Raw genomic sequence first — 21,490 nt, 5'->3', positions numbered from 1 at the left:
CTTACATTTATGCAATATACTGCTATTATAATTTTTTCAATTGCTTATTAATATTTGGTACTATGCATATTATTATCACAATATTTATTTACCTACAGTTTGCATAATGCTATAAAATACTAAATAGTGATAGTGAGTAATGGGCATTGTCCAAAAAAAATCACATGTACTTTTTATATATATATATATTTTTTTTATGAAATAAGGGGGCAAACGAGCAAACGGGTCACCTGATGGAAAGCAACTTCCGTCGCCCATGGACACTCGCAGCATCAGAAGAGCTGCATGTGCGTTGCCGGCCTTTTAAGGGGGAATAGGGTAATAGGGGAGGGTAGGGAAGGGAAGGGAATAGGGGAGAGTAGGAAAGGGAATAGGGTAGGGGATTGGGCCTCCGGTAAACTCACTCACTCGGCGAAACACAGCGCAAGCGCTGTTTCACGCCGGTTTTCTGTGAGAACGTGGTATTTATCCGGTCGAGCCGGCCCATTCGTGCCGAAGCATGGCTCTCCCACGTATATTTTTTTTTCGTTAAAATAGGGTCTTTTAAGAATATAAATTAAATAATTTTGAAATTCATTGGCTAGTTTTTTCTCAATAAATTTTTAAAGTTTCGCTCTGACGTCATCATCGGCGGTTAGTAATTGACCTCTGCAGTATGTTTTTTTCCTTTCAATCTTATTTATAATGGCTGGTTCAATGAGTTTGTTACGTTAGTAACATAGAATATCATTGGGCTGGTTCGTCAAATGCAAGTTCTCATTATGTGAAAGCTGATACGAGAAGCTTACCAAAAGTTCGAAACGTAATGTTGGTCGAATTTATTGCTAATTTAACGCCATTGAAGGTCAAACAAAGGTTAAACGTATTTGTTCAAAAATATAAGTAACTTATGGGTAGTTTTTTCGTTTATATACAGAAAAACGATTACTGACCTTATTCCTCGAAATGTTTTTGTAATGAGCAAAATTAAAAAAAAATGGACAATCCCCATTAGTACTTAATACCTCATAAAGTAATTGAGACAGCAGCTGCTGAAACTCAACTGAAAGTTGCCGGAACATTTTATAATAAAGAGGTCATATTCCTATTCTTTTCTAGGGCCTAGAGCGGCAATAAATTGAGGGGCGACAAAATTGACTTAAGTCTCCCATCTGCCAACCTAGGTGTTAGCCATCCACCACCCAAGTTTGAGAATTTTACCTTCCAACCTAACCTAACCTCAGGGCCCTCAGGTTGGTAGATGGAAACAAATATTTCCACTATCTTAGTAAGTAAGTATTTTACTTACTACCCCATTCCAAACAAAACTAGCTAAGATTTATATTGGTTTTCTGTACGTAAAGGGCGGCAATTGGCAAATATTGTCCGGAGCGGCTTATAATAGCTAGATCAGGCCCACCCATGGTCATATTAATAATAGGAAAACTTTCTGTTTTTATCAAGTTTTCATAAACTGATAAAAGTCTGGCTGTCGCTGGCTTTTGCTCTAGTCACTATTTAGGATGTACGATTAGTATGAAAAAACGACAAGGTTATTTTATAGCAAGATGATAAAAGTATAAAACGTGGTAAAACGATAAAATAATAATTATCATTTATCATGTATAACGTGTTCGTACATATCTACTATAAAATGTTCGGTTAGATACCCCGCAATGAACTAGTGTAGATAAGGTATACCTACACCAAAGGTACTATTCTGTGCCTACACTATACACAATGTACACATTATAATACCTATTACATACATCAGTCTTTTTCAACCTGTGGGTCGCGACTTGCAACCCGTCGCGCGTCGCGTTGGGAGGGTCTCGCGAAACATTTTTTCACACCAGAGGGGTCGCATCATAAAAAAGGTTGAAAAACACTGACAGATATTACACATATTGAGTTATATACAACTCTATTTTAATGGGACAGAGTTTATATGTAGCTCCGAAACTGGGGCTTGAGGAAAAATTAAAGAAAACTAGAAGTCAAGAAGGCAATCTAAGTTCCTCACAGACAGAACTAGCAACTAATTTTCCTACGCAAACATCGTCCATGCCAACGGCGAAGTGGATTACTTTTTCTCGACTATTCCATTTAAAGTCGAGAATTTACCTTCGTTGGCATCGTCGGGAGTCAGGATGTTATTTGATTTACTTCAAGTTCAATAAACGCACTTACAACATAACTACTTAATATTATTTTAAATATATGATAGGTATGAGCTAACTCATGTCGCTGGGACGCTTCCCCATACAAAGCACAAAAAAATACTCTTTATAATTGCTGCTATTTTCACACTAAACTCTGTATATTGGAACACATACACAGTACACACTACACACCCAGTATAATTATCATGCACATTGTTGTATAGTGTATAATTGACTATAGGCACCCACATCCATACTATACTCACTATTTACTAATATTATAAATCCGAAAGTGTGTCTGTCTGTCTATTACCTCTTCACGCTGAACCGATTTTGCTGAATTTGGTATGGAGATACTTTGAGTCCCTGGAAAGGACATACTAGGATACTTTTTATACCGGAAAAATGTATCTACGGTTCCCGCGCGATAAACGAGTTTTGGCGCGATGGAGTCGCGGGCATCATCTAGTAAATTACTAAGCTTTTTGTTGGGTGATCATAATAATATTATTATTTATTATATTCTATTCTCTCTTCATATTGATTGAATTCTTTTTTAAATAGGTACTTAAGAACTATTTAGTAATCTATGACTTAACTGTAAATTATCGTAACTTAAATTTTATAAAAAAATATTTTTATAAAATTTGTATTACATAATATACATCGAAATAATTAAATGTGATACTTTTAAAAGTGAGTTAAATATGCATGAAACGTACACAAATAGCGGGTTTAAAAGTTGAAATTACGAGTATATGTACCAGTTTTAAGCCGGAGATGGCAAGCGCGAGGCGCGACGATGTGCTAATTTAACTTTAAAACCTTATTTCGGGGTGATACTGTGTAAAATATGGCTTTGTCATGTTTTAATCCGTTGGCTTATACAGGGTGTAACAAAAATAAGTGATAATACTTTAAGGTGTGTACGTGTTCCTTGTAGAGAGTTCACTGTGAAAGTAGCAGCTCTGAAAGACGAAAAATTTTTTTCACTTTTGTATGGGCAAGGGCCCGAGCGTCACGAGTTTCCCCATACAAAAGTGAAAAAAATATTTGGTCTTTCAGCGCTGCTACTTTCACAGTAAACTCTCTACGAGGAACACGTACACACCCTAAAGTATTATCACTTATTTTTGTTGTATTATCACTTATTTTTGTTACACCCTGTAGATACGTTACTCTTTGGTAATTGGCGTAGGCATGATATTGTGTTGAACGTAAATTGGGCTTCATTGCAACACTGAAAGAGCTACAATTTATAAAAATCGGCCAAGCGCAAGTCGGACTCGCGCACGAAGGGTTCCGTACAGTTATAGAGCAAAAATAGGCCAAAGATTGTGTTTTTTGTATGGCAGACCCCCTTAAGCCCCACAGCACAATTGAACTAATTTTCCAAATCTTGGTGCCAAAGAATAAACAAGCTTTACAATCCATATTTTTTTATTAAGCACCGCAAATCGTACGACGGATTCCACCATCTTCTGAAGTTGTAGTATGTGACCTTCTGCACCAGACTGGCCGGGTTGTTGAGGGTCTCGCACAGCCGGCACAGGTCCAGAGGCTCCACCTTGCTGAAGAAGTAGTGGTTTCGGAACCGGAAGTTGTCGAAGTAGGCATCCCTGTTGCTCATCAAGTGAAACATTTTGGCAGCGAGAGACTCGGTGGTGGTGTTGTATGCATTTATGTACGACCCTGGTGGAAGGTATCTGAAAGATGTCGTGTAGTTTTAAAGAGTTATCGGATGTCGGATCGGATGATGTCAAAACAGTTTTTACGGAAAACGGATTAGATGAAGTAAATAAGTTTTTAACTACGAATAATAATAGTTTTTATTATTCGTAGGTTTTTAAGTAAAAAAATGGTAAAGAATGTTGTAACCGTGGGAACCACAGACACGATAGAATATAGATATTCAATTGTTATGCCGACATGCGGCCGCCCGCGCCGGTGGCCCTTGGGGCTTGATGGGTTGAGTAAACTGTACAAGGTAATTACTTGCCACAATTGTTCGTAAATGGACATTATTTTTATTTACTTAAATGCCTTTTTGGTAGCTCAGCCAAAAGACAGTACTTATCAAATTACCTTTCATACTGTGCTCCTCCATATACAATAGGTACTGCATTATTATTGTACGCGTACAGCGCTATGTCAGTTATGTAGTCAAACGACATAGAGTCTTCGAAGGCTAGGTAGAAATAATACGTCTTCTTCAACCTCCAAAGGCACGGCTTCATGTTTTTCGTCTTACACTGAACTTCACCGCATTTCCCGAAAATATCCACTGTGAGATTATACTTAGCTAAATCCATCTGGAGGTCGTGAATTAGTTTCTCCCTTTGGCTAGGAGTATAGCATCTGTCTAGGAATACTGCGGCGGCTTTGGACTTGGTTGAGAACTGGGATTTGAAGGCGTCGTCTACTGCTCCCATGCTGCTGTACCAGCGGAAGTTGCTGCCCAGTTCCTCGTATTGTGCGTTGAATATCGTGAAGAATCGGTATGTTATCGTCGAGTCGTATCTGACAAAACGTATATAAAAATTTAAGATCTGATAAGAAGTAAGTAGAAATCAAAATCGTGTTTTAATAGCTCGGTCCTGTATCGATGGATATAATAAATAATAATCAATTCTACAGGACATAGGCTTCCATCGGAATGTTTTTAAAATGGTCTATACTGTGGCTGTTTGCTTTAAATGGCCAGCTTCCAAAATTCTAATTCAATAACAAAGTTAATATCGGTATATCTCAAGAAATCCTAACAACCCTCACCTGTAAGTCCAAGTCCAGTTGAAGAAATCGTCGTAAACGGGATCGCATACCGGATGGTCATCAGCCGAAGCTGTGGCCACGAAAATATACTTCTGGAAGGTTCCTCTCGCTTCAGGCAGCTCCATGCCCTCACTGGCCGCGGCCGAATCGAACAACACCGCGTCAAAGTACCTAACGTCTCCAAAAAGGGTTCTGTTCTTTGTGATAAAGCAATTGTTATATTTACACCTTCTATCCAGGAATTCTCTTTGCCCGCTATCCCTCACAGATAGATCCGTCCATATCAATATATTTTTCATATCGGGCACAAAGCGTTCAATCTGTAACACTTTTACACTTTTGTTACACCTTTTCAATATTAGATACACCAGGATCATCGCGAGAATGAAATTTTTCGTGCAATATTTTTTTGCCATTGCATCGAATATGTATGATGGGATCACGCTGTGTAATGTCTTTATGTTGTAATATGAGGACAGTTGTGATATAACATGCATCTCAAACATCCGGTATTCTCCAGGGAATGTGATGTTATGAAATTGTTTCTTTTGCTCTCCGTCGTAGTTGGTTTATATCAATCGCATTACTCAGTTTAAATATTATGTAGAGCTTGAATTCTTTAAATAGGTACCTACTAATTTAGTTAGTTTAGGCTTGTTTCGAGCCTGAGTTAATTTTTTATTTATCTAATCTTTTTTCTTTATGTTTTAAGAAGATCAAATTAACAAGAGTAAATAAATCGTTTAAATACCACCTAAAAGTGTAAGTACGACGGTGACCAAGTTAGTATAACGACTAGGTAACGGAATCAGATGAGCCCTTTAAACAGACGGCAGCAACAACTTATTTACCTGTACCGTATTGCTGATGATGTTCGCAAATGGATTCATATTTTATTATAATGCAAAACACAATATTTGTCAGGGTGGTTTGACGTGATTTTTTCGCGCACATCGCGCCTTTGTCCGGTTGACGTGGGTCCGGTTCGGAGTTTTTCAGGACAATCGCATCACTCTGACAGATGTTTCGCTACGTTTCCCGTCGTAAATGTAATTGGTCGAGAATGTTATTGAAAACAGCCGCGGTGGCCATGATTGATGAAAACGCGGGACTTTTTTCTGTTAACACGATGTCCGCGTGTTGATGATAAATTGTGGCGCCTCTAGTTCTATGATTTTACTGTCGGTTTGCTCTTTCCTATTTACTTTTGAATAGTTTTATTCGTTGTTATGTCTATCACACGTTGCAACCCCACCCCACTTCAACACCTATTAAATCATCTTGAAGTTATCCAAGAGATAGAGAGATAGAGCCAATAAATTACCTATATCCTACTGTCAGTTAAACTACCACCTAACCGAGTCTTTCCGAATTCCTAAAGCCACATAAACTGAAACAAAACGTCTCAGATCTTAAGAAGGAGAGGATAATGTAAACAAGCATGATTTATTCAGTTCATCTAGTCTGTTAACACGATTCGTATTCACTGGACGCCGGTGATTTTCCAATGAGCGGCCCCGTACGAATGCAAACACGTCTTCATCCGCGCGCCCCTATTCTGGACGACCATTGTGTTTTCAGGTAACTGAAAAAGTTACTGTCTAATTTATTTAGTGTTGTAAGGATTTTTTTTATGAAATAAGGGGGGGCAAACGAGCAAACGGGTCACCTGATGGAAAGCAACTTCCGTCGCCCATGGACACTCGCAGCATCAGAAGAGCTGCAAGTGCGTTGCCGGCCTTTTAAGAGGGAATAGGGTAATAGAGGAGGGTAGGGAAGGGAAGGGAAGGGAATAGTTGAGGGTAGGGAAGGGAATAGGGTAGGGGTTAGGGGATTGGGCCTCCGGTAAACTCACTCACTCGGCGACACACAGCGCAAGCGCTGTTTCACGCCGGTTTTCTGTGAGAACGTGGTATTTATCCGGTCGAGCCGGCCCATTCGTGCCGAAGCATGGCTCTCCCACGTATAGATACCGAGTAGTACGTATATTAAAATAAAAACGTAATATAAGTGATGCTGATGAGTTTTTAGGTACACTTGTAGTTTAGGGACACTTAATCTCAACCTCTTTGACAGTACCCCCCTTACTAATAAACGTTGTATAAGCTTTGAATAGTTATACAGTGTTTTGTTCCTGTCACACAAGTGACATTTTTAATTGGATTGAAGAAGACAAAACACTGTATAACTATTCAAAGCTTATACAGCGTTTATAAGTAAGGGGGTACATATATTATAAAATATATTTCCAAAGTTTCTGTATCAATTATTGATATGATCAATCATCAAACCTTATTGGATATTATTACTTAAAATTAGAAAGAGAATAATATACTTCTTTGCTTCGAATGGGCTCTGAAATGTAATAGGTCACAGGGCTTGGACATCTAAATCGCTCGTTATAATATCTCAGTATTACAAACGTAGCGATATAGTTCGCCGGTTCAGAATACCCCCGCGGCGGCAGACTCGTCTCGCTAATGAGATTCTTTGGCTCGCGGTTTGCATTTCAGATCAGATCCCGGAGTTCCCGGGAACGGGGGGATGTACCACTGAACTCATTCCCTAATAATGAGGTTTGAGGGCGCGCTGAAGAATTGATGCGTGTCGCAGCGTTTGTCTCCGCAACTTCTATTCACAGGAATGGCGAGGTTTATGCAAATGTTTGTGGAAGTGAAACGAGATGAGGAGCAGGAGCATTCGACAGCTACGCATTCGTAAGTCGTAACGTATAGGGAACTCTATACAAGGTGTATCAAAACTAAGTGATAATTATACTTTAGGGTGTGTATGTGTTTCTTGTAGAGAATTTACTGTGAAAGTGGCAGCGCTGAAATACCAATTTTTTTCACTTTTGTATGGGTGAGCGCCCCAGCGTCATGAGTTTCCCCATACAAAAGTGAAAAAAAATTCTGGTCTTTCAGCGCTGCTAATTTCACAGTGAACTCTCTATAAGGAACACATACACATCCTAAAATATTATCACTTAGTTTTGTTACATCTTGTATAATATAATACTATCACTTTTATTTCTCGCGAGTATACGAAAGTAACAGGGCACTGCATAAAATAGGGCGTGCAAAAAATTCTCTATTGAAACTGGTCATACATAATGTATTAGGCCTGGGCCGGAGTGGCCATTACACCTCCGAGATAGTTTATAGCTCACTTATAATACTAATAAGTGATTTGTACAATCCTCACGTCAATAGAATTGGGACCCGAAGACGTGTTTCACATTATGTGGAACCTATGCGACTGTTGGATGGTTAGCAGGTATTTATATTACTAAGTAGATGAGGCCCACAAATTCGATAAGCCGTAAAAATCAAAATCAAAATATTTTTTATTCAGAGTAATTTTTTTACAAAAACTTTACCGAACGTCGATACTACGGTGCCTACCACCGGTTCGGGAACTAACCCGGCGAGAAGAACCGGCGTAAGAAACTCGCACGGGGACATATTTTACTAAAATATAGTGTAAATATAATATATAGTGCACCAAGGCTTTAAATGAATATGTCAAAGGAGAATTTATATATTGTAGTATATTGAGTAATTTATATATATTTAGCTGGAATCGTACATATTGCCAGGAAAAAACGTTTTTTTTTAATCCGGCAAGTCATGTTTTATAATTTAACCTAATTTGGGTAAGCTGTTAAATGGTAAGGCAGAAACACAAACAGATAGATACATTAAGCATTTATAATATAGGTGGTTGGCTTTTAAGGTTAAACAATATTCAAAATAACATCAATCACATTAGTTTATCTGATTAATTTTGCTGGACTGATTCATAGTATTATGAGGGTTACATAGTACTTAAAGTGTTACTTGAGATATTTTGAATCAAACCTCCCTGGAAGCAATAATCGTTAAGGTAAACAATGAGATCACGTACACGTACGTAAAACACGTCAAAACTGCTGTGCCGTCCAACAATGGAGCTATACAGTAATAATGTGCGCATATCTACAATATTCAGTTTTTGCTGTCTCCGTCCGGGCGGGCGGCGTGGGCGGGCGCCTATGACACATGTGTACCTTGAATACATTTACCCCGGCGCTTTTTGTCCAATGTCCAGATTCCGTTTACTAATGCAGGAATGGATGAATATTGAATGGCATTGCTTTATAGTTTTTTTATACCTGGAGAATAAAGGCGATTTAGTGGATTTCAAAAGGTCCGTTAGCAGAGTAGTAAGTTAACTGATCATATTGTTAAAAACATCGATAAATGATAATTTACATAATATTCACTACTTGGATTTAAGAGTCCGTATACGAAATTTTGCCGATTTCGCTGATTTAACAGACGTGATTTAACAGTTAAAATACAGTATTTCTATAAGTTTTAATGCACAACATGTAAGATCATTTCAATTATAATCTAATCTAATCTCACATTATATCAAGGCTGCCATAGTAAAAGGAGGGGCTGCCTTGCGGCAAGTAACATAATGTGAGATTTAGGTTGTTTTGAATCGTGTTTTTTGGCACAATTTGTTTTTTTTTCTTTTTTCTCGAATTGGATAGAATTTTATCTATATAGATTATTTCTGTCGTTTTCTTCAAAATTTCGGCAAAATTTCGTATACGGACTCTTAAGAACACGAGAGTTCTTTTAAGGTTTACTCGGTAGCATGATTCTCAGACCGAATATAAAGTATAGATAGAGACTCTACAAAAAACCAATAGAAGCCGGTTTCCCATTAGCATGTAAGTTTAACTTTGCTATGAAGTATGAAGGACTAGTCGAAACATAGTTTTATGCATGTGGGTGTAAGTGTTGAAAAATAAAGTAAGTAAATAGCTATATGTCCGCACTATGCGCTTTCGTCTTCAATTTTCGTCATCTTCTTTGTATTCAACTTTCGTTTGGTGCTTTCAATAATTGAATGCGTTAACGAACGCAACATTTGCGACGAGAACGTATTACTGGGTGGAATATGTGCGGCTTATTTGGTCATAAGAAATTCCAGAAAAAATAGAACTAAGCGAAAGTTTTGGATACGGTCAGAGCGCATGCGTCGCGGGCATGCCTCACATACGCTGTTGACTGCGCTATGACGCATGCCCTTGATGAACAAAAAAGGCACACTGTGGACAAAGCTAATCGTTGTTTTAGTTTTGTAGTTGTTCTGACGTCAGCATTAACTGCTTAATAAAAAGAACATTTTGTAGTAAAGTACAAAAGTGAATAGAAAAGGGACAGTGTGGTTGTTAGTATTGCGGATGGGTGACCACGCGTTCCGCCCGCTATCCATCTTCATCTCGTGCGCGGTGCCGGCGCGGCTCCACGGCACCTTCCGGCATGGTGACAATCTGGCGGAACCATAACTAAGAGCTCTACCTTTGTAAGCCACATTAATTGTGTTAGGATGATTTGCGTGGCAGCAGCAAACGCGATTAAAACATTTGGCATCTGACTAGTCTAAAGTTGTCTTCGACCCAAACCCCTTGGAAAAGTAGGTTGCGTAAGCTTAATATTATGTAGGTCTTTGATAATTCTACATAAACATGACAGGCAAAGTTTTGGTCACGTTACTGCGCGGAGAGAGTAGAGACGTTCTGAGTGATACCGGTGCAGCCTTTGAATACTTTTCATGAAGGATTGTTTTAAATTGTTTATAATATTTAAATCAAGGAATAGGAGTTTGTATTTTAAAAAATACACCAAAATGTATCTTTGTTCCGGCATACTAGCTACGCCGGATCAAAGATACATAAAAATTTAGCTACGCCGCGCCGTAGTCGTAGTACACCGACGGCTTTGTGTCGTACGGATTTACAGTGGACTCGCGCGCGTCGATTGACGGATAGTCTCGGTGTAATGGAGGGATTGAGTGATCACCCTCCAATCTGACAAGTTTGTTCTCCTCTTACCGGTGATGGATGGTCGCCTCACGCCGTACTCTATCGATTGACTTGCACAAATATATTGAGATTAACTGCGATGCAACCGGACAATCGAGCGAACTTCCGCTTCCGATTGTAAATCAAACCGTTAAATAACGTCTAAATCGAATCAAGGATCTAGACGCCGTATGATAACAATATTGAAGTGAAATGCAAAGTGCCATAAGTCATCACGCTAATTTTTTACGGTTTCGTATGCCATCTTATAGCATTATACCTCGATCGTGGAAAAACCTTTAAATAGAAGTCTTTGGAAAAACCCAAAGAATTCTATTTAAAATGAGGGGACAACTAGCTACATTTCTCCCGTCTTCGAAACGGCTTTACTGATTTTTACCAAATTTTGTACTTATGCATATTCAGTAGGTCTGAGAATCGGCTACTATGTATTTTTTATAAGTGATTATGTATTTATACCTAAGTGATTATGGTTGTCCATCCTTAAATTTTTGTTTTTAGTTTTTGGTTTGGTTACCAAAGGGTAATAATCGGCAAAGTGAGAGTCGGACTAGCGCACGAATTGTTCCATTATAGAGCAAAATTAGGCTAAAAATTGTGTTTTTTGTATGGGAGCCCCCTTAATTTTTTATTTTATTTTAATATTATAAATAAATTATAAAGTGCACATAATATAAATAAGGACTTAGAGAAAATTAAGTACGTACCTTTTGCCATTATTAATATAGAGCAAAAAAGGCCAAAAAATGACGTTTGTTATATTATGGGAGCCCTCCTTAAATATTAATTTTATTTTGTTTAAATTAGTATTTGTCGCTATAACAGCGGCAACATATTATATACATGATCTGTGAAAATTTCAACTCTCTAGCTATTACCGTTCTTGAGTTACAGCCTGGAGACAGACAGACGGACAGACAACGAAGTCCCGTTTTTACCTGCTCTGTCAAGTTATGGATAGTTTATCCGACACTTATTAGGAAGTGGTGAAACAATCCCCTACCTGTCGTAATTAATTAGTGATATGTAATTTAAGAAAAAAAAAATACTAAAAAATAATAATGTTTGGCGCTTATTATTTTTATATCCCCTCATCGTTCACAGCGCTCCATGGCTATTTCACGCATATATACCACATCTTTACACACTTACAATAAGTCAGTTATTTATTGTCTACACTAGAAATTAACTAGAAATACTTTATATTGCAAAACAACGTTTGCCGGGACAGCTAGTAATATAATAATATTATATTCTGCATAATACTATCTAATTCTTCTTAGATACTAATACCACAAATTGGCGCACGCCGACATAGTTGCGTCGACATCGCTAACTATCTACGTTGTTTTACGTTGAGCGCGGATCGCGGGAGTGAACGAGGAATTTCACGTAGATTGACTCCCGATAGGCATCTTGTTAAATTCCTTATTATAATCAGCTACATATTATTAGCATATTTTCCTGAGCACTCAAGTGAAAGATGCTGTGCGCTCTTGATACTAGAAAGTATCTGTGTCCAGATAATTTTATGTTTTTATAATACATTTTTACATAAAAATACGGGATCCTTCACCATATGAATAATATACTATAAACTATCCCACACTGCCGTTAGAAAATGTTTAGTAACATTAGTAAAAATTTGTTAGCAAACATTTAATCACAAATGTTAAAAAATGTTCGGAATCGGCTCCAACGATTTTCATGAAATTTAGTATATAGGGGGTTTCGGGGGCGATAAATCGATCTAACTAAGAATCATTTTCAGAAAATGTCTTTTTATTCGTGTTTTATCGATAAACTGAAAAATATGACTCTTCCTGACATCTATTATCGAATAATAATACTATTTTGTTAGCAACTAATTGTTTTAACGACCAGCAGATGGCGTTATTAAGTAACACGAAGTCAATGAGTGTTTGCTATACCGAGCAAAGCTCGGTCATCCAGGTACTAGTATTTAAGTTGCAACTGGCAATGTATAATTTTGTAAAAAGCTACGATTTGAACCCCTGTTTCGAGGATATACTTCCTGAGACGCAGATAATAATTATTATCCGCAACGATGCAAGACCGAAACTTCGCGGGATCCGCACATTTTGCGTCCTTTCCCAATTTGCAATGGGCAACCACTGCAAAGCAAACAAACGATATTCTCTTTATAACATTAGGCATACAGGCAGGAGTTCCAGATTCTACGAGTGTACTCCAAAGTAAGTTAGAAATGGAGGCTGGCAGAGTGGCTAGCATTCCCAAAGCCAGGTCCGGCCGACATCAAAGCGTAAATATAATTTATGCGACACTTGAACAGATGGCGCTGTCTGTAAATACTCCGGTCCGTTTTGACATGGAAATGGACCCCTGCCGATGCAAATGACTGAATAATCCCCTTATTGAGACGGCATCACAATGAGCGCTATACATTATTTATCAGCTTGTAAACTATATCACGGAGCCGGGACTCGACCTGCAGTCTCGGACTGAATGAAAAATATAGTTAAGGCAGTATTAATAAAATATTTTATGCTTAACTATCTATTGTCACATTTTTTTAAAGCATGTGCTGCGGTGCCCCGCTGTTGGGCAAAGGCCTCCTCCAAGTTTTTCAATCTGTCGTTTCAGTATCTGTCAAATGTTTTTCCCATAAACTTATAATATACTGTCGGTTTTCCAAAGTTTCAGATAGCAAGTAAATATTTCGGCGTACTGCAAACTGAGGCCAACTTTGCTTTCTCTGCCTTATTTTTTTTTAAGTCACAGTTTCTTCTTAAATTAAAATTACTAATAAAACAGCGAAATACAAGTTCTACTTTATTTTTATTTCTCTGGCACGTTCAAAAAAAACATAATATGACCGACAAAGACTAGAAAACTAATTATATAATAAGACCCTGCGTTAATATCTCTATGTTTCAACTAACACAGTCATCAGGTTCATTCTTCAATCTCGAACTTTTCGCATTCTAACATAGTTGGCGAGTTGTGGATATTCGAGTAGGCGGGTTCTGACGGCGCTAATGGGTTTTGTAGAGTATCGGGTACAGGACTGACCCCTGATGGACTCCAATTACTGAAGTTAGGTCATCCAATATCGCCTATGTCTTGTTTATGATATTGAGTTACAACTTGAGTATGGACACAATTATGTAGCGTTTAGGATCGAAAGATTCAGGAACAAAATATGAACACTGTAGTAACCGGTCCCAGAAAATACCTAGCTAGCTCCTCTACTAGACAACCTAGGGCTAACTTGTGCCAGTTTGGGACTTTGGTTTTTTAAAATATCATACGTTTTCGTTCAAAAATACGGTAAATGAGTTAAATAACATTTAATCACTGATAACCTACACCTAGAAATCAACATGGAATAGAGCAGAAGGCCTTAAATGTAAACAAATTTTCAAATCTGCTTGAACTAGAAAGTTTTCAGCTACATTCATAAAGATTTGTAAAATACGCCATCTTGTCAGGAAAATAAAAATTCCAATTCGCAGAATACTTTGCGATGTTCAGAAATGACGTCTTGTGCCAATAACGCGCTATGGCGGGAGATAGCGTCGGTCAGCGCGACGGGATAGCGGTATTTCAGGATGGCGGTATTTTCAGAATGGCGGTTTTGCAGGATGGCGGTTTTGAGGATGGCGGTTTTACAGGATGGCGGCTTGCGGGACGCGAGAGGCGAGAAACGGAAAAAGAAAATGATACATCGCATTTTCCTCCCTAGTTCCAGTCGAGTCTTGTCAGTTGATTACATACTTTAATAAGGCAGAAATATTGGTCTCCATTTTTAAATTTTCTACTAAATTTCGTCCGATTTTTGGCCCCCGACGGAACAGAGGGTTGTAACAAGTTTCGTGTGTCCTCCCCCCCTCCCCTTCTCTCTCTCTGTGTCCGTGTGTGTGTGTGTGTGTGTGCGCCTAAGTGTCTAAACACACTATGCCGAATTTCCGTGGCGGAAGTTCGGCTTGATTCCGCCTGCAATATATTTTATCGATGACACATCATGCCGAAATTCCGTCGCGTTATATTGTATACGTTTTACATTGCTGACGTAATCATGCGGAATTTCCGCCGCGGAACTTCGGCATGGTGTGCTTAGATCCAAATGGGTGGGCCGATTTTGATCTAGTTTTTTTTTGTTTCAAAGCTGACACGATCAAGAGTATTCTTAGCCATAATTCATAATCATTTTTTGTTTTATAATTTATACAATTTTTAAATTGATAGATACTTACTTACTATAATATTATTTAATTTGTCATACATTATAATAAAGGTGATCGTCTTGTTTTTTAAATTTTTGCTCACTTTTATATCGCTCTTGTTCAGTATACAGATAAATCGGTGATGATAACCTCATCAAATAGAAATTTATGTCGGTCACAGTTTCTCAACCTTTTTTTCTAATTATTATTTTAAATATTAATAATATATTGCTATGTTACAAAAAAAACGGATATTTATATTTCTATGTTTTGGTGTTTTGTCATACAGCAAAAAAAAAAATACATCAATTTGTAAAATACCTAAGTACATGTTTTTTTGTATTGTAACTCTTTGATTCCTAGGAAGGCTCCCGACAGGTTCAGAACTCCTTCAAATGTTTATAGAGATTGAAGACGCCTTCACCGCAGTAAACCAGCGCTTTAATAGGAAGCTCTTAAGTATGCCAAATCCGACTTAAGTTTTCGCCGGGCGATTTAAAAAAATAAAAACCTTTTAAAATTCTGAAAGTTTCGCCCGAGGATTCGAGTTTGGAACTCGCAATGCGGGAGGCTTAGCCAACTTCGAGCGTTCTGAAAGCTGAACTCCATTCGATAGTTTCAGGTAGACTATTAGCTCATGTGTCTGGTGCAGAAGTCAAGCTACTATCATTATCAGCTCTTGAAATGTTAAAATTATTTTTAGGGTCAACTCGCACTGAATAAAGAAGAGGAGTCGTGACGGTGTATATGATACAAAACTGAAATGTCAAATTATGTGACGCCGATTATATTATCTTATATATATATATATATATATATATATATATATATATATATATATATATATATATTTGGAATCTCGGAATCGGCTCCAACGATTCAGTATATAGGGGCGATAAATCGATCTAGCTAGGAATCATTTTTAGAAAATGTCATTTAATTCGTGTTTTATCGAATACCGAGCAAAGCTCGGTCAAATAGCTAGTTATTATTTTAAGGATGTAATGGCGGCCGAAAGGAAAAATCATCAGACCGAGTGATGCATTAATTCTATTTCTTTATACATAGCCGCATATCGCGTTGTTTCGTCTAGTTTCGTTGTAAACTTACTTTTCCTTTGCTAATTTCTCGATGCACATATTTAAGAGCACTATTTAAACACATGATCTAAGAAAAAATTAAGTTACCATCTTCTTTAGCCCGGTATATTTTTTGACTGTAATTTATTTATTCACCAGTGGTTTTGATCGGCCTACGACCTACGTAAATGTTAACCAATCAGTAACACTATTGAATAGATATATTTCACTGAAGATACCTCAGAAACCGAACATCATGCATCAGTCTCACTGGCTAAATTCAGTCACCATAACATATACCTCATTGTACATAATTGAAGTGGTCTCCGGCACATAAATAACCATTACACGAGTGCTGGCTGGCCTGCCGCGATACAGGCCATACAATAACTCAGGCCGGGCCTCTGAATCATCCTAAACATTGACTATTGACGACCGTTCCATGTCCTCACTGTAAACGCCACTTAGATGATTAAAGATCATTCATGTTAGAGGTAATTAGTTAAATAGAAGCCAGATTAATGTATGGAGGGACTTCAAATAGTATGGTGTCTTCGATTATAAATAGATGTATTATTATTTATCTGGGAATTAAGAAATAAATACACTAACGTAACTATAGCGCATTCATGCCTATAAATACGGAAGTATAGATATCTGATATAGAACGAATTTCAATGCAACATCGTGGCGGGCATCCTATAGTCTCGTCTAATATATTAAGAATATAACGTTTATATTTTTCCCATTCCCTTTATATTGAACCGCGATTGTTCAGCACGGAAAAGGCTGATGATGATGAACTATAGCTAGGAACCAAACGCCTCCGTGGTCTAGTGGTTAGAGCGTCGTTCTCGACTCCGGAGGTCGTGGGTTCGAATCCCGCGTTGGAAACATGTTATTTCCAAGTTTGGTTAGGACAATGCAGGCTGATCACCTGATTGTCTGACAAGTAAGATGATCCATGCGTCGGATGGGCATGTAAAAAGTTGGTCCTGCGCCTGATCTCTCGCCAGTCGTGTCGGTCTTCCGTCCCACTGGGTTATGAGAGTAAAGGAATAGAGAGTGCTCTTGTGTACTGCGCACACACTTAGGCACTATAAAATTACTCCTGCGTACCTGGTCTGGTTTCAATGAAACCGGCCACCGTCACCGAAACCGGTGTGGGGAGTATTATAGCTAGGAACACTCTCGATTAAGTCAGCTTTCAAACAAAAAGAAAGATCAAAATCGGTCAACCCGTTTGGATGCTACGATGCCACAGACAGACAGACATACCGACAGACACGTCAAACTTATAACACCCCTCTTTTTTGTCGGGGGTTAAAAAGGAAAAAATGCGTAGAATCGCTCCATCGTATTTAACCCCTAAGGCCCTAAACGGTCCTCGTTTGAAAGTGTAAACTATCCCGCCAACCTAAACCGACAGAAAGTTAACAAAAGAAAGTCAACAAATACGGGCGGTATATTGGCGAATGGCGAGTCGGGGGCTTCGAGGCCAGCTGGGGTTACCAACTTAAAGGCTTTTCTCCCAAATTTAGGGAAGCATTTTAAGACGCTCCCCCTACGGAGATGCCGTTTTTAGCTTATTAACTTATAATTTGAAAGCTACAAAATTATAATAAAAATACAGCAATAATCTTCAGTATATGAATGTTCCTTTCATAGTTATTAATTTGAAATTTCCTATTTTTGTGTTTTATACTTATGATATCAGCTTCCAAAATATTACCAATTTATTTAAATTCAAGCATACATTCAGTATCTAGACCTAGTTTCACAAATTACGGTTATTTGAAACATACGCCAATAGATCGACAATTTCATTAAGTACCTGCATTATTATGGACGTTTGAATTTTTCTAGGTCAATGTTGAACTAAGATAAGTAAAAAAAAATAGGATTTTGGCGCGATCTCGGCAACGCAGCAAAAGTATGGTCAAGGTCGTTTGCTCAGGGGATGGCCTTAAGGGGTGTTATTTTTTAAAGCCCTAGCCTGAAAGTACATCTATGCAGACTATATTTTCTGGTATTTTTATAATAAATTAACCTCCTGATGTGGGCTAAAATGAATAAAGATTTAAAGTAACATAGTCTAAATATTAAAAAATCATAAAAAGGTTTTTAATAGTATGCTGCTATAAATTGCTTATACAATAATCAATAACTAAACAATAATATTTTTTTTTCAATAACTGCATAATTATTATGAATTTAGGGACTTTCAAATTATATTTAGAGTCAAATATTTTTAGTATATTGGTAACACTTGCCGGCGATCTGGGGGCCAACCACAGACATATATCAAGATAGATACCGCATGTGTATGTGACGAGCAATGCTCGTCTTTCGAAAGTCTGTTCTTTAATCTGATATCGGAATCGGACGTCAATCGGAATTTCAAAAATGCCTAAATATGTCGTATAGAGCTGTAGAAATTCGAATAGAAACGTTGGCTTAGATAATCGACACGTTTCTTATCATCGGTACGTCACGGTAGGTAGGAAAAAAGTGGCATGCTCGTTTTCATACATATGGAGGGACATGCGGTATATATCTTGATCTATGTCTGTGGGGCCAACGGTCTGGGGGCCAGCGGTCGGGGGCCAGACCCCGCTAGGGTCGGACGGGTACATAATGAAGTTACTCATTCTGAAACACTTAAATTGGTTAACAATCACGATACGCCGGCTGAATGGGAAACGACAAAGTTTGCGCTGGTATGGGGGTGAAAACAAACTTTTTGCCGAATACCGGATTATAGTGGGTGCGGGTATCTTTTACATAATCATTAAGCTGCTTATTAGAATAGTTATTTCTATTATTAAATAGTTATTTACGGGTTTATAAACAAGAATTTTGACTGTAAAGTTTTATGCAGATTGCAGCAGTAACGTTAAAATATCATACAGTATCAATTTATAAGCATCGGAATCATGCTTTAATAACAAACACGAAAAGGAATCTTCACCGCCTCTAGATGTACTATCAGAAAAGTACGTTTGTTTTAAGTTTGGTTGCGTTACGTCAAACCCAGCTCACAGATCACAATTAACATTGAATTGACATATTCGACCAAATAACGTTGGTCTGTCAATTGCAAAGGAAATTTGCAATGTTTTAAAATGTACCATACATTTTAAAACATTGCAAATTTCCTTACAAATATTGCCTATCCTTGGTTTTCTTTGAGGCCTTGATAACTTATACCAAATCATTTCTGCACAGAAACATATAAAAAAAAAATACAAAAAATCCATAGGAATCGCATAACATATTTACATGTTCCATTGAAATATAATGTAAGTGGTTTCAGTATTCTCTGCGGCATTACGCGATTGCTAAAAGCGCGTCACTCGAGCACTATTTGTCACGTGGTAAGTGATTTCCCCGATCCGACGCGCGCCCCAACGCGCCCCCAACGGTGGCGGATTTATCAGCGGGCATGGGGCGGCAAATTTTGCTAAATATTTCAAGTTTTTGAATTAAAAGGAACTGATATATACATAAAGTAAGGCAATTTTTTAAGTTTAACGATAGTCAAAACACTAAAGAAAAGATGGGCTTAAATGGTTACATTTTGCAATCCCTCTCAATCAATTCAGCAAATTAATTGTCAAAACTGTCAAACTGACGAATGTTAAATTAGTACGAATTACTAGACATGAATTGCAAACAGAGTGACCATTTTGCGATAAAAAAAATGAATCATATTATGATTCATAATAATATGATTCTCCAAAGCGACCATTTTAGCCCCGCTGTTAATCCGCTCCTGACTCCAAGAAAATTGTACAATCATTCCGTGTTTGTCATATTAAACTGTTCGGCGTGAGTGATGGGGAAACTAATATATGCGCAAAAACTTGAGTGCTGGAACTTCATCATCGTCAACGCCTTTAGCCTACTGTGCGAGACTAATTTTTATAGCATACTAGAAGTTGCAACTTCGGTACATTTTCTCGTGAGTAAAACTGTCCTAACATCCTTTCCTGTGACCCAAATTATAGCTTTGTCATATTTTATAAAAAACTTTCGATAACCACATGAATGAGAACAATGCAGGGAACTCAAAAAAATTCGTCTTCATACCGATACAAATTACCAATATATTATGCCATACAAATGGCAATTTGTATGGCATGGGTATGTGTTAAAGAGTTTGATGATAAACGTTTGGATAAACGTAATGTTCCATCGTAAGTATCGCAGACACAATAGATTTTTAATTATTATGCGGCAGCCGGCTGCCACTTCGGGATTGATAGGTTAAAATATGATTCCCAGTTACTAAGATTTTCTGACAGAAGTTTATCTTTGCATTAGAGCTTTTGGAGATTTACCAATTAACAACGCTATTGAAGAGATAAACTCCTGTCAAAAACCCTTAGCAACCGGGCATGAGACATTCAAAACTGGTGAAGGAAACGTGCCTAGCCTTGGGTGTTTCACAGAAACTAGTTATGTAATATTTCAGTAAGCATTTCTCAAGCTAATGCAAGCACTATCTGCAGCTAACTCCATTACCTGTCTCAGTAAAGCGTTATTTAGAGCACTACTATTAAGGTGACGCCTTGATAATTTGGCTGTAGCGATATCGATTTTTCTCAACAATAACTAAAGCTAAGAAATTAAAGTTCATTGTCAGTATTCATCATGTCTTTATCTTTTAATTACCCATAGCATAACACGATTGGTCAACTTTTATAACACAGAATAATTAATCAAAAAGACCTCTATAAAAACAGGTATTCCAATTTTGTCAACAGAGGAGAGTGATTTAAGCTTCCAAAATTTGTACATATTTAGTTCAAGCATACACTATAATTTGCCCATAGCTTATATGAAATATATTTATGGTTTTTAAATTTCTTGCTGTTCCATTTCTATAGCGATATAAAACATCCAACACGATTTTGTAATTTAACGCGGCGTCACCTTAACTATCTGATTGTATAACACAAGTCCTTCAGGTACTTACCACGGGGGCAGACTGACGTAGTGTGAAGCGTCCATAGATATTATTATATTATAAAGCTTTATAACATCTTTTTTACTAATATTGCTTTCAGTTTAAACCTAAAATGATCATTATCAATTCAGAGATTATTCTTTGTCATTTACATCTATTAAGACTACTAATTACTGTATAAAATCTTCTCTAGGGCAAGGTAAGGCTTTAAAAATCGAGTATCCGTAAGATCCAAATTCCAATACTAATAATAAAAATAAATAAATAAATAATAATAATAAAAGCTATAAGTATAACATTTTACATATACCACAGAATAGATAATAGTACAAGTACCTATACTAAAGAATTATGTCCGCAGCTACATCTATAATATAAAAATGAGTCGCTGAATGTGTTGCTAAGCGCAAAACTCGAGAACGGTTGGACCAATTTCA

The 21,490-nt window shown here is 37.5% G+C and overlaps 1 protein-coding gene across 1 annotated transcript in view; it reads right to left on the bottom strand.

Annotated features, from left to right (window-relative positions):
• Positions 1–3,564: 3,564 nt before the first annotated feature.
• The window catches only part of LOC121726050 (alpha-(1,3)-fucosyltransferase C-like), a 28,445-nt gene continuing 10,519 nt past the window's right edge, over positions 3,565–21,490 (bottom strand). The window contains exons 7-10 of the mRNA XM_042113268.1: positions 10,804–10,844; positions 4,914–5,241; positions 4,227–4,661; positions 3,565–3,847 (exon numbers count right to left, since the gene is read on the bottom strand). Of these exons, the coding sequence (XP_041969202.1) occupies positions 3,565–3,847; positions 4,227–4,661; positions 4,914–5,241; positions 10,804–10,844 (1,087 nt within the window). The remainder of the gene's footprint in view (positions 3,848–4,226; positions 4,662–4,913; positions 5,242–10,803; positions 10,845–21,490) is intronic.

The sequence above is a fragment of the Aricia agestis genome, chromosome 4 (assembly GCF_905147365.1).
Source record: "Aricia agestis chromosome 4, ilAriAges1.1, whole genome shotgun sequence".
Classification (NCBI taxonomy): Eukaryota; Metazoa; Arthropoda; class Insecta; order Lepidoptera; family Lycaenidae; genus Aricia; species Aricia agestis.
The sequence above is the reverse complement of the archived record's forward strand: the minus strand, read 5'-3'. Positions and strand labels throughout refer to the sequence as shown.